This window comes from Gigantopelta aegis, chromosome 12 (genome assembly GCF_016097555.1).
Source record: "Gigantopelta aegis isolate Gae_Host chromosome 12, Gae_host_genome, whole genome shotgun sequence".
In the NCBI taxonomy this organism is placed as follows: Eukaryota; Metazoa; Mollusca; class Gastropoda; order Neomphalida; family Peltospiridae; genus Gigantopelta; species Gigantopelta aegis.
In genome coordinates, this window is record NC_054710.1 from 9,727,392 (window position 1) to 9,740,836 (window position 13,445).

Consider the following 13,445-nt stretch of genomic DNA (forward strand, 5'->3'; position numbering starts at 1 on the left):
CCCCTACATAAAATACACCAATAGATAACGGAGAGTTATGAGGATATTCCCCTACATAAAATACACCAATAGATAACGGAGAGTTGAGAGGATATTCCCCTACTTAAAATACACCAATAGATAATGGAGTTATGAGGATATTCCCCTACATAAAATACACCAATAGATAACGGAGAGTTGAGAGGATATTCCCCTACTTAAAATACACCAATAGATAATGGAGAGTTACGAGGATATTCCCCATCTTAAAATACACCAATAGATAATGGAGAGTTGCGAGGATATTCCCCTACTTGAAATACACCAATAGATAATGGACAGTTGCAAGGATATTCCCCTACTTAAAATAAACCAATAGATAATGGAGAGTTGCGAGGATATTTCCCTACTTAAAATAAACCAATAGATAATGGAGAGTTGCGAGGATATTCCCCTACTTAAAATACATCAATAGATAATGGAGAGTTGCGAGGATATTCCCCTACTTAAAATACACCAATAGATAATGGAGAGTCGCGAGGATATTCCCCTACTTGAAATACACCAATAGATAATGGAGAGTTGCGAGGATATTCCCCTACTTAAAATACACCAATAGATAATGGAGAGTCGCGAGGATATTCCCCTATTTAAAATACACCAATAGATAATGGAGAATCGCGAGGATATTTCCCTACTTGAAATAAACCAATAGATAATGGAGAGTTGCGAGGATATTCCCCTACTTGAAATACACCAATAGATAATGGAGAGTTGCGAGGATATTCCCCTACTTGAAATACACCAATAGATAATGACTTATATGTCTGTCTAGATATATCTATATTTTATCTATATTACTCTTAGTAATGGAGAGTTATGGAATCATCGCTCCATTACTGAATAACAATGAAGCATTGAGACAATACAGTGACGTTACAGGTGTATTTTAATCACTAGTACACACACTACTGGATGAAGAAACCTGACAGCACCCTCTTTCAATAATGTTCCAGTTAAATACATATTTGCTGATGGCTAGAGAGCGTGATAACTGTCCAAATGTCTGTCTAACTCTCTTACGGCCAGAGTACTCTAACTATAGGCTACATCCCATCTGTATTAACTGGAACATTATTAAAACTACTGATCTGATAATGCAGTTTCTGTGTTAAGTTGGAAAGATACACTGTGATCTGAGGTAGTTGTAGTCAACATAAATCTTCTGATCAATGCCTGGTAACTATGTAATTTATTCCAAATTAAATATATCCATTGAATAATACCCCTCCCCTCAACCCCTTTTCTGTCATGCAGGGACCGAAGGATGATGGGGGGACTGTAGAGACCATACCCCGCCCCACTTCTTTTTCCTGTCATTGTGCTCAGAAGGCTGAAAATGCCATATTTGAACATCTAAAATCAAAATAAAAAATTCAAGGGAGTATCTCCGACATCCCCTTTTCATCTCTTCTCCCCATCTTCTGTAAGTTTCATGCCCTACCCTTTTTCTGTTGTTGTGCTCAGAAGGCCGAAAATGCCATATTTTAACATCTAAAATTCTAAAACTTTTCTCAAGGGAATACGCTCTTGAAGCCCCCACCCTTTGTAACAAAAAAAAAGAAAGAAAGAAAGAAATGTTTTATTTAACGATGCACTCAACACATTTACGGTTATATGGCATTAGACATATCATTAAGAACCACACAGATATTGAGAAAGGAAACCCGCTGTTGCCACTTCATGGGTTACTCTTTTCGATTAGTAGCAAGGGATCTTTTATATGCACCATCCCACAGACAGGGTAGTACATACCATGGCCTTTGATATACCAGTCGTGTGCACTGGTTGGAACAAGAAATAGCGCAATGGGGCCACCGGCGGGGATCGATCTCACACCGACCGCACATCGGAGGGCTGTACCACTGGTATACGTCCCACCCCTTTAAGGAAAATATGCAACAAGATAAAGAAAATACATCCTACAGGTTGAAGTTGATTTTTAAAACATGAAATATATGTACTGAAGCTTATTTAACAGGCTACAGCAATACATGTCCCCTACTAGACCCAACAAATGTTTTTATCTTCTAAATTCAAGGGCAGTAACTCTGTAAAAAATTAGTAAATTGCAATGAAAGTTAAACTTGATACAATTATATAAAAATTTCATATCAATATCTTTAGGCATTGCAAACAATAAAAGTCTGGAAAACAAATTTTCGTATCTCCTAAGGTCAAGGGCCATTACTTCGTCAAAAATGTGTAAATTGCCATGAAAGTTAAACTTGATCTGTAACAAAACATGATAAAGCTATATATAAAATTTCACAGGCCATAGGATTTCAAATTTCATGGGAAACACTTTTTCGGTTCCACTGAATAGTCGTACTCGATAATTATAGTAATCATGGGAAACAAAATTTCGCTAACAACACAACACGCATCTTCATAAATCAAGGCTAATATTCGTTCCTCGTATTCAGCCTTGATACATGTCTGTAACAAAACATGATAAAGCTATATATAAAATTTCACAGGCCATAGGATTTCAAATTTCATGGGAAACACTTTTTCGGTTCCATGTCTTGTGATCATGGGAACCCATCGAAAACTGTTTTTAGGTTCCACTGAATAGTCGTACTCGATAATTATAGTAATCATGGGAAACAAAATTTCGCTAACAACACAACACGCATCTTCATAAATCAAGGCTAATATTCGTTCCTCGTATTCAGCCTTGATACATGTCGTCAAGAAATCGTGCCACAAAATGCTTAAATTTCATTGGATGCGATGAGATCTGATTGCAACGAATCGCAACGCTCCTTATAGATTCCCTTGTTATTGTAAACAAAGATGGCAGCGTCAGCATCCGGCGGTTAATTTCTGATATTGCTTTCAAGATTGTCACATGTTACCGGATGCTGTGATTGGTCAGCGATGTCATCGTGTAAGGGACATAATCGGTGTTAAAAATTTTCTTCCAATAGAGGGCGCTAGTAGTGGATATCAGTAATCTTGACTACATGTATCAAGGCTGAATACGAGGAACGAATATTAGCCTTGATTTATGAAGATGCACAACATGATACCGACTAGATTTAAAAGAAATATAAATATATTTTTCATTGTGAAACTTAAAGATCAAATTGTATCTAACAATTTGATCTTTAGATATAGCCTCAAAAAACTAGATTTAAAAGAAATATAAACATATTTTCCATTAAGAAACTTAAAGATACACAAGACTTAAGATATAGCCTCAAAAACCTAGATTTAAAAGAAATATAAACATATTTTCCATCATGAAACTTAAAGATCAAATTGTATATAACAAACACAAGGCTTAAAATATAGCCTCAAAAAAACACCCAGATTTAAAAGAAATATAAACATATCTTTCATTTACATGTACATACATACTTATTTATAGCATTTTCAATTCATAGATAGCAATTGGTTTCCATTGTTTTAATTTCAGTAGATGGTTTTATTACATATATAATACTTTACCAACCATTAAAGGCTTACGTAGGAGATATTGCTGGCACTATAATTTGCGATATCTCCTGCAATATTCTCCTAGGAGATATCGCTTCTTTTTGTTACTTCACTGTGTGTGTTTCAGCGCTAAACCTATCATTAGTGATGTCACGGCACTGTCATTCTGCTAGTTAACGAGTCTACTGCTGCCAAATATAAGAACATTCAACCCACAATACTGACATAGTTTACAATCGTCACAAATGAAAAGAATGATAATGGATGATAAAAAGAATAGCCCCTCGTGTCTTGTGATATTATAATTTATCAGCACTCGTTGACAAAAGTATAAAAATTCTCGGCAAGCCTTGGATTTCATATTATTATCAACTTGTTCTGATAAATTATGATATCACAAGACACGAGGGGAGTATCCTCTATTTACGACCATGAAACAGCCAAAAAGAAGAAAAAAGAAACAGCCAATCAAATGAATGTAAACTGAACATCAAAATATGTCTGATATTGCCATTTGATATCACAAATATTACACTGGATCCTCCCCACCATGTGTGTAAGATATAAACCTGATGATTGTGTATGAAAATCGGTAATCGTTTCTCAGCAGTATTTTATACGAGTCGCACATACCGTCTTTGGCCAATGCAGAGGATGCTGAATATGTTGGGTACTTCTGTGTAGTATCACAAATATCACACACAGTCTTCCCCACCATGTGTAAAAGATATAAAACTTGTGATGGTGTATAAAAGAGTGTAATCTTTTCTCTGCAGTATTCTACACCAGTTAGCATCTTTGGTCATTGTGTAGAACGCTGAATATGCTGGGTACTTCTGTTTAGTATCACAAATATCACACACTGTTCTCCCCACCATGTGCAAAAGATATAAAACTTGTGATGGCGTATAGATGTCTGTAATCTATTCTACGCGAGTGCCGAGTCTTTGGCCATTGTGTAGAATGCTGAATATGCTGGGTATTTCTGTTTAATATCACAAATATCACACAGTGTACTGATTGTATACGAGTCTGTGATCATTTCTCGGCAGTATTCTACACGAGTCCAGCGTCTTTAGCCATTGCGTAGAACGCCGATTTCCTGTCTTTAAGAAGAGAGTCGGGAGTGTCGTACTCTCGTATCAAACCTTGATCCAGCACAAGAATTCTGAAAACAAGAAACGTAGACACATTATGTCAGAAAAAAAAACATAAATTCAAGTTATGTGGCTGTAGACAAATGTTAATTCCAGGGGAGGTCCGGAGGTGAACAGCCCCATTCTCCCAAGGGAGGTACTGGAAGTACACACAACCTTCCTTCCAGGGGAGGTACTGGAGGTACACACAACCTTCCTCCCAGGGGAGGTACTGGAGGTACACACAACCTTTCCTCCCAGTGGAGCTACTGGAGGTACTGGCGGTACACCCCACCCCTTCCTCCCAGGGGAGGTACTGGAGGTACACGCCCTTCCTCCCAGTGGAGGTACACACGCCCTTCCTCCCTAGGAGAGGTACTGGAGGTACACAGGAGAGCTACTGGAGGTACCTTCCTCCCAGTGGAGGTACTGGAGGTGCACAACCCCTTCCTCCCAGTGGAGCTACTGGAGATGCACAACCCCTTCCTCCCAGTGGAGGTACTGGAGGTGCACAACCCCTTCCTCCCAGGAGAGGTACTAGAGGTGCACAATCCCTTCCTCCCAGTGGAGCTACTGGAGGTACCCTTTCTCCCAGGGGAGATACTGGAGGTGCACACCCATTTTCTTCAATTTTCAAAGTTAAGGCGCACCTGCTAATTTCATCTAAATAAAATAAAATTCCATACACAAGGCTCTCGTCTGATTTATACCCAACCCATTTAGCGTTTGTCAGACATATTGTTAGTGCTTTACTAAATGGCAGGATTTTTTTTTTTAAATACTGAAATTTCATTATTTTAAAATTTGCTCGGTACAGTAAATCAGCACTGACATGATACCGATACTGAACGGTATGTATGGTATACCGCCCAGCTCTACGTCTAACACATGATTACTTTGGATTTCTCTTTCCTGGGGAAGGTGTAATATCTTGGATGCCTGGGTGTTTATATAACGAAGGAAATGTTTTATTTAACGACGCACTCAACACATTATATATACGGTTATATGCCTTCGGACATATGGTTAAGGACCACACAGGTATTGAGGGAGGAAACCCGCTGTCACCACTTCATGAGCTATTCTTTTTAGATTATCAGCAAGGGATCTTTTATATGCACCATCCCATAGACAGGGTAGTACACACCACAGCCTTTAATATACCAGTTGAGGTGCACTGGCTCGAGTGAGTATAATTTGATTAACATTCCGGTAAGTCTATAGTGCACCAATCGTATGACGTTGACCTGTTACGTCCCACTTGACGTTCTAGTGGGACGTATCACTTTGACATGAACCAAGATATCTTTAACAATATGGTTAATACAAGTGGGGCCGATTTACGAAGCCTGTTTTTCCTAAAGCATAGTAAATGTATGTAGTAACTACATCACGTGTAAGTCTTAAACAGGCTTGGTAAATTCGGGTCATAGATCTTAGTAATGTAGACCAAGCTAATAATAATTAAAATCTGTCTGACCTGTCATAATCTAGGATTGTGTTGAGACGGTGAGCAATGGTCAGAATTGTACAGTCCTTGAATTCTGTTCTTATAGTTTGTTGAATGAGGTCATCCGTTTCCATGTCAACCGCAGCCGTTGCTTCATCGAGAACGAGAATCTTGGTTTTACGGAGAAGAGTTCGAGCAAGGCACACAAGTTGCCTTTGTCCAACACTACAACAAATCCATTACATCTGTTATATTAAAGTTATAAGATACTAGTTTCTAGTGAACTGACCTTCAGTTCTTCTCAGTCTCATTAACATAATAATGAATGGTTTACAAGATACTAGTTTCTAGCCAACTAACCTCAGTTCTTCCTAAGTCTCATTAACATAATAATGAGTGGTTTACAAGATACTAGTTTCTAGTGAACTGACCTTCAGTTCTTCTCAAGTCTCATTAACATAATAATGAGTGGTTTACAAGATACTAGTTTCTAGTGAACTGACCTTCAGTTCTTCTCAAGTCTCATTAACATAATAGTGATTGGTTTACAAGATACTAGTTTCTAGTGAATTGACCTTCAGTTCTTCTCATGTCTCATTAACATAATAATGACTGGTTTACAAGATACTAGTTTCTAGTGAACTGACTTTCAGTTCTTCTCAAGTCTCATTAACATAATAATGACTGGTTTACAAGATACTAGTTTCTAGTCAACTGAGCTTCAGTTCTTCTCAAGTCTCATTAACATAATAGTGATTGGTTTACAAGATACTAGTTTCTAGTAAACTGACCTTCAGTTCTTCTCTCTCATTAATATAATAATGAATGGTTTACAAGATACTAGTTTCTAGTCAATTTACCTTCAGTTCTTCTGTCTCATTAACATAATAATGAATGATTTACAAGATACTAGTTTCCAGTCAACTGACCTCAGGTTCTGTCCTCCCTCGCCACACTCGTACTCGATGGTTGTGGGCAGCTCGCTGACAAACTTGTTGAGGTGAGCGTGTTTCAGAGCCGTCCAGATCTGCTCATCAGTGTACAGGTTAAACGGGTCCAGGTTCATTCGCAGGCTGCCAGAGAACAACACCGGGTCCTGACGGGGCAGAAAAACAATAACACAAAATCTCATCATATATGTTAAGGAGATGCAGCTGTCTGGCAGGTATATACAGAGGATAATAAACAAGTTACCAGTTATTATCAAATTTTTGTCACGAGTTAAATACTTTTCACTTGTCACAAGCTTTATTTCATGAGGGACATAAATTTGACAATAACTGGTACTGAATTTGTTATTCTATTTATTACCTTTAGTTAGACATTTTTTTTCTTTAAGAACCTTCTATTCATAAGTGTACAACAGAGGGTGGTGGTGGTGGGGGGGGGGGGGAGCTGGAGCAAAACATTAAATTTGGGCAAAAATTATAGATATCCGGGCAAAATGTGATAACCTGAAACCTTTTCACCATGTATTTCCAACATTCTACCCTCAAAATTAGTTGTAATCCATGTGAAAATGTGTGACGACTCGTTTACAACCTTATATAGCTATTTGGTAGTAATGCAAAAGCCAGCCTGCCCGCCCCTCCCCCCCCTTACAAAAATGGGAGCGCGTATGCCTATGCTTCTCTTTTCATTACAACTACGTTTATATAAAAATTATGTTTTTTAAAACACATGAAAGTGAGCAGAATAGCTGCATCGGCTATCTCTAGAGCCCGTAGAGGTCAAATGTCATCCAATCAGCGATAATGTTATTAATCGTTTTGTCTAAATGTGTGCTAGCATAAGCCTTTCAACGATTTTATCTTTTATTAGAATGGTGAGTCTAGATACTCGTACTTTTTATGCATATATGGTAGTCATGTGTTTATTACCTGTGGTAGAATGGTGATTCTAGATCTGAGATCATAAAATATATACATGTGTTTATTTGTTTGTGAGTTTTTTCGTAATGTCATGGTGAGGTCAGACCATGAAGTCCCATGTAATGGGTTGTTTTAATCTTGTACTTGTGGTAGAATGGTGAGTCTGAGATCATGAAGTCCCATGTAATGTGTTTATTAGAATCTTGTACTTGTGGTAGAATGGTGAGTCTAGATCTGAGATCATGCAGTCCCATGTCATGTGTCCCCTGTGTAGAATGGGTTTATTAGAATCTTGTACTGTGGTAGAATGGTGAGTCTAGACCATGAAGTCCCATGTAGGGTTTATGTAGAATCATTGTACCTGTGGTAGAATGGTGAGTGAGATCATGCAGTCCCATGTCATAGATGTTTATTACCTGTTGTAGACTTGTGGTAGAATGGTGATGTCACACCATGACTGTCCCATGTAATGGGTTTATGTAGATGTCTGTGTTTTACCTGTATAGTAGAATGGTGAGTTAGATCATGAAGTCCCATGTAGATGTTGTTTATTAGAATGTTGTACCTGTGGTAGAATGGTGAGTCAGAGATGAAGTCCCATGTAATGTTTTAGCTGAACCTTGTACTTGTGGTAGAATGGTGAGTCTAGATCATGCAGTCCCATGTCATGTGTTTTATTACCTGTGGTAGAATGGTGAGTCTAGATCTGAGATCATGTCCCATGTAATGTGTTTATTACCTGTGGTAGAATGGTGAGTCTAGATCATGAAGTCCCATGTTTTCATGTGGTAGATGTTGTGTTAGAATATTGTAGATGTGATAGAATGGTGTGGTAGAATGGTGAGTTAGATCATGCAGTCCCATGTCATGTGTTTATTACCTGTGGTAGAATGGTGAGTCTAGATCATGCAGTCCCATGTAATGTTTTATTAGAATGTAGATGTACCTGTGGTAGAATGGTGAGTCTAGACCATGAAGTCCCCATGTCATGTGTTTATTAGTTGTAATGTTGTACTGGTGAGTCTAGATCATGCAGTCCCATGTCATGTGTGGTAGAATGGTGAGTTAGAGATCATGATCATCAACTGTTGTCATGTGTTTATTACCTGTGGTAGAATGTACCTGTGGTAGATGTGGTGTTTCTGTTGTAGATGGTGAGTCTAGATCTGAGATCATGCAGTCCCATGTCATGTGTTTATTACCTGTGGTAGAATGGTGAGTCTAGATCATGCAGCCCCATGTCATGTGTTTATTACCTGTGGTAGAATGGTGAGTCTAGATCTGAGACCATGCAGCCCCATGTCATGTGTTTATTACCTGTGGTAGAATGGTGAGTCTAGATCATGCAGTCCCATGTCATGTGTTTATTACCTGTCGTAGAATGGTGAGTCTAGATCTGAGATCATGCAGCCCCATGTCATGTGTTTATTACCTGTGGTAGAATGGTGAGTCTAGATCTGAGATCATGCAGTCCCATGTCATGTGTTTATTACCTGTGGTAGAATGGTGAGTCTAGATCTGAGATCATGCAGCCCCATGTCATGTGTTTATTACCTGTGGTAGAATGGTGAGTCTAGATCTGAGATCATGCAGCCCCATGTCATGTGTTTATTACCTGTGGTAGAATGGCGAGTCTAGATCTGAGATCATGCAGCCCCATGTCATGTGTTTATTACCTGTGGTAGAATGGTGAGTCTAGATCTGAGATCATGCAGCCCCATGTCATGTGTTTATTACCTGTGGTAGAATGGTGAGTCTAGATCTGAGATCATGCAGTCCCATGTCATGTGTTTATTACCTGTGGTAGAATGGTGAGTCTAGATCTGAGATCATGCAGTCCCATGTCATGTGTTTATTACCTGTGGTAGAATGGTGAGTCTAGATCATGCAGCCCCATGTCATGTGTTTATTACCTGTGGTAGAATGGTGAGTCTAGATCATGCAGTCCCATGTCATGTGTTTATTACCTGTGGTAGAATGGTGAGTCTAGATCATGCAGTCCCATGTCATGTGTTTATTACCTGTGGTAGAATGGTGAGTCTAGATCATGCAGTCCCATGTCATGTGTTTATTACCTGTGGTAGAATGGTGAGTCTAGATCTGAGATCATGCAGTCCCATGTCATGTGTTTATTACCTGTGGTAGAATGGTGAGTCTAGATCATGCAGCCCCATGTCATGTGTTTATTACCTGTGGTAGAACGGTGAGTCTAGATCATGCAGTCCCATGTCATGTGTTTATTACCTGTGGTAGGATGGTGAGTCTAGATCTGAGATCATGCAGTCCCATGTCATGTGTTTATTACCTGTGGTAGAATGGTGAGTCTAGATCTGAGATCATGCAGTCCCATGTCATGTGTTTATTACCTGTGGTAGGATGGTGAGTCTAGATCTGAGATCATGCAGTCCCATGTCATGTGTTTATTACCTGTGGTAAAATGGTGAGTCTAGATCTGAGATCATGCAGTCCCATGTCATGTGTTTATTACCTGTGGTAGAATGGTGAGTCTAGATCTGAGATCATGCAGTCCCATGTCATGTGTTTATTACCTGTGGTAGAATGGTGAGTCTAGATCATGCAGTCCCATGTCATGTGTTTATTACCTGTGGTAGAATGGTGAGTCTAGATCATGCAGTCCCATGTCATGTGTTTATTACCTGTGGTAGAATGGTGAGTCTAGATCTGTCATGCAGTCCCATGTCATGTGTTTATTACCTGTGGTAGAATGGTGAGTCTAGATCATGCAGTCCCATGTCATGTGTTTATTACCTGTGGTAGAACGGTGAGTCTAGATCATGCAGCCCCATGTCATGTGTTTATTACCTGTGGTAGAACGGCGAGTCTAGATCATGCAGTCCCATGTCATGTGTTTATTACCTGTGGTAGGATGGTGAGTCTAGATCTGAGATCATGCAGTCCCATGTCATGTGTTTATTACCTGTGGTAGGATGGTGAGTCTAGATCTGAGATCATGCAGTCCCATGTCATGTGTTTATTACCTGTGGTAGAATGGTGAGTCTAGATCATGCAGTCCCATGTCATGTGTTTATTACCTGTGGTAGAATGGTGAGTCTAGATCATGCAGTCCCATGTCATGTGTTTATTACCTGTGGTAGAATGGTGAGTCTAGATCATGCAGTCCCATGTCATGTGTTTATTACCTGTGGTAGAATGGTGAGTCTAGATCTGAGATCATGCAGTCCCATGTCATGTGTTTATTACCTGTGGTAGAATGGTGAGTCTAGATCTGAGATCATGCAGTCCCATGTCATGTGTTTATTACCTGTGGTAGAATGGTGAGTCTAGATCATGCAGTCCCATGCCATGTGTTTATTACCTGTGGTAAAATGTTGAGTCTAGATCTGAGATCATGCAGCCCCATGCCATGTGTTTATTACCTGTGGTAAAATGTTGAGTCTAGATCTGAGATCATGCAGCCCCATGTCATGTGTTTATTACCTGTGGTAGAATGGTGAGTCTAGATCTGAGATCATGCAGTCCCATGTCATGTGTTTATTACCTGTGGTAGGATGGTGAGTCTAGATCTGAGATCATGCAGTCCCATGCCATGTGTTTATTACCTGTGGTAAAATGTTGAGTCTAGATCTGAGATCATGCAGCCCCATGTCATGTGTTTATTACCTGTGGTAAAATGGTGAGTCTAGATCATGCAGTCCCATGTCATGTGTTTATTACCTGTGGTAGAATGGTGAGTCTAGATCTGAGATCATGCAGTCCCATGTCATGTGTTTATTACCTGTGGTAAAATGGTGAGTCTAGATCTGAGATCATGAAGTCCCATGTCAGATGCTCTCCGCCCATCAATTACAATACTTCCACCGGCTGCTTCAATTAGACGAAACAATGCAACGGCCATTGATGACTTTCCCGCACCTGTTCTTCCCACGATTCCAATCTGCAAGTAAATATCAGATGTTACTCAAATTTACATTGAAAACTTGCATGTCTTTCTTCCAACTGTCAAACTGTCACTGGTGAGGTGATAATGGATGAGATGGGAACTCGTTTTACATGCCCACGTCCAAAAGTAAGTGCACGCCCATTCCGGACTTGATCTCTGACATCGCCAGTGACCAATTCCAGGACGGGAGGTAGGTGATAATGAAGATTAAGCATTTATATGAAGAGTTTAGGCGCAAAACGTGATATATCCATTTTTCATTATCAGTAAAAGTGATTTTTTAAATTGGCGTATATCGTGTTTTGATATAAAAAAAACCGGGATTTACCCAATACAATTTCAAAAGGATCAATCAGGTTTTGCAGCTAAACAGCGGACCTACGATTAGCCCTTACTGACATACAATAATGGCTTTAACTAAAACCTAGAAAGAAAATGGTTTATATCGCATTTTGCGCTTGAACTCTTCACATATATACAAATCATATAGTTTAATGTCACCAAAATTAAGTTATACAAGTTACATATGTATAAGAACCAACAAAGGAGAAAAATATTTAATTATTAAAGTTTGAACTTAATTTACTGCATCTTGAGAAAGAATAGAGTAAGATGACAGGGTTGAAAATTAACAAGAAAACCATGGTCACCAGCAGGGCCAGTTGATGAAAAATCTTACTGACCCTTCTCAAATTCAACTAGCTCTCCAATTTAACTGCACAGTGAAAATCAAACCTTGAATTTTCTTTGTTGAATAATAACCATGTATAATAATAACCATATACACACACAAAGAAACAAGTTAAGCACCTCCTGTATTTTTCACAATGACTTGTCTTGCCGGGTTTGGCGTTGAAAACCTGATAACATAACCTCGGAAAAACAAATGTGTTTTGCAAGAATACATCTTTGACAGTAAGAAAACATAACAAGTGTATCCAGTTTTGAAATTTTAATCATAATTCTGAGAAGAATTCCAATATGCTGTATTTGAGCCAAAAACTGAGGCACAATAAGTATGAAGGTGCAGAGTCAGAAATACAAGTCATCATGATTGATGATGAAAAATGTCATTTGAAGTCCACAACTGACATTCATGACACAAATCATCAATAGCGGGTAAACCCGCCACATGCCCAGATGACGGCTTCCACCCTTCATCTCATCCCTCCAGTAAGTCGTCTGATCTGCTGCATGGGCAACTGCTGCCATTCTCGATGAAGAACTGCCTCTAATTGTGCCAGAGTCTGTACAAGTGGGGTCATTGCCTGTACTCGACACCCCAAGATGTCCCAAACATGCCCTAGCAGGTTTAGATCAGGCCTCATGGCCGGCCAGGGCAGGGTCGTCACAGCTTCAGTTTGGAGTTAAGCTGTTACTGCTCGGGAACGAGGTGGCCTAGCATTGTCATCAATGTACAGAGGTCTGGTGGCGAGTGGATGGTGTCAAAATGGCACAACAGCTGGTTGCAGGACGTTACGGATGTACCGATCACCACTGAGGTTGCCTTGAATGGTGACAAGACCCAGCTTACAATCATGTGACAGGCAACCCCAAACCATTACTGAACCTCCAATATACGG

At 39.4% G+C, this 13,445-nt stretch overlaps 1 protein-coding gene across 1 annotated transcript in view; it reads right to left on the reverse strand.

The window, feature by feature from the left end:
• Positions 1-3,039: 3,039 nt before the first annotated feature.
• The window catches only part of LOC121385805 (multidrug resistance-associated protein 1-like), an 83,371-nt gene continuing 72,965 nt past the window's right edge, over positions 3,040-13,445 (reverse strand). The window contains exons 28-31 of the mRNA XM_041516594.1: positions 11,698-11,856; positions 6,999-7,165; positions 6,100-6,294; positions 3,040-4,651 (exon numbers count right to left, since the gene is read on the reverse strand). Of these exons, the coding sequence (XP_041372528.1) occupies positions 4,540-4,651; positions 6,100-6,294; positions 6,999-7,165; positions 11,698-11,856 (633 nt within the window). The 3' untranslated portion in view covers positions 3,040-4,539. The remainder of the gene's footprint in view (positions 4,652-6,099; positions 6,295-6,998; positions 7,166-11,697; positions 11,857-13,445) is intronic.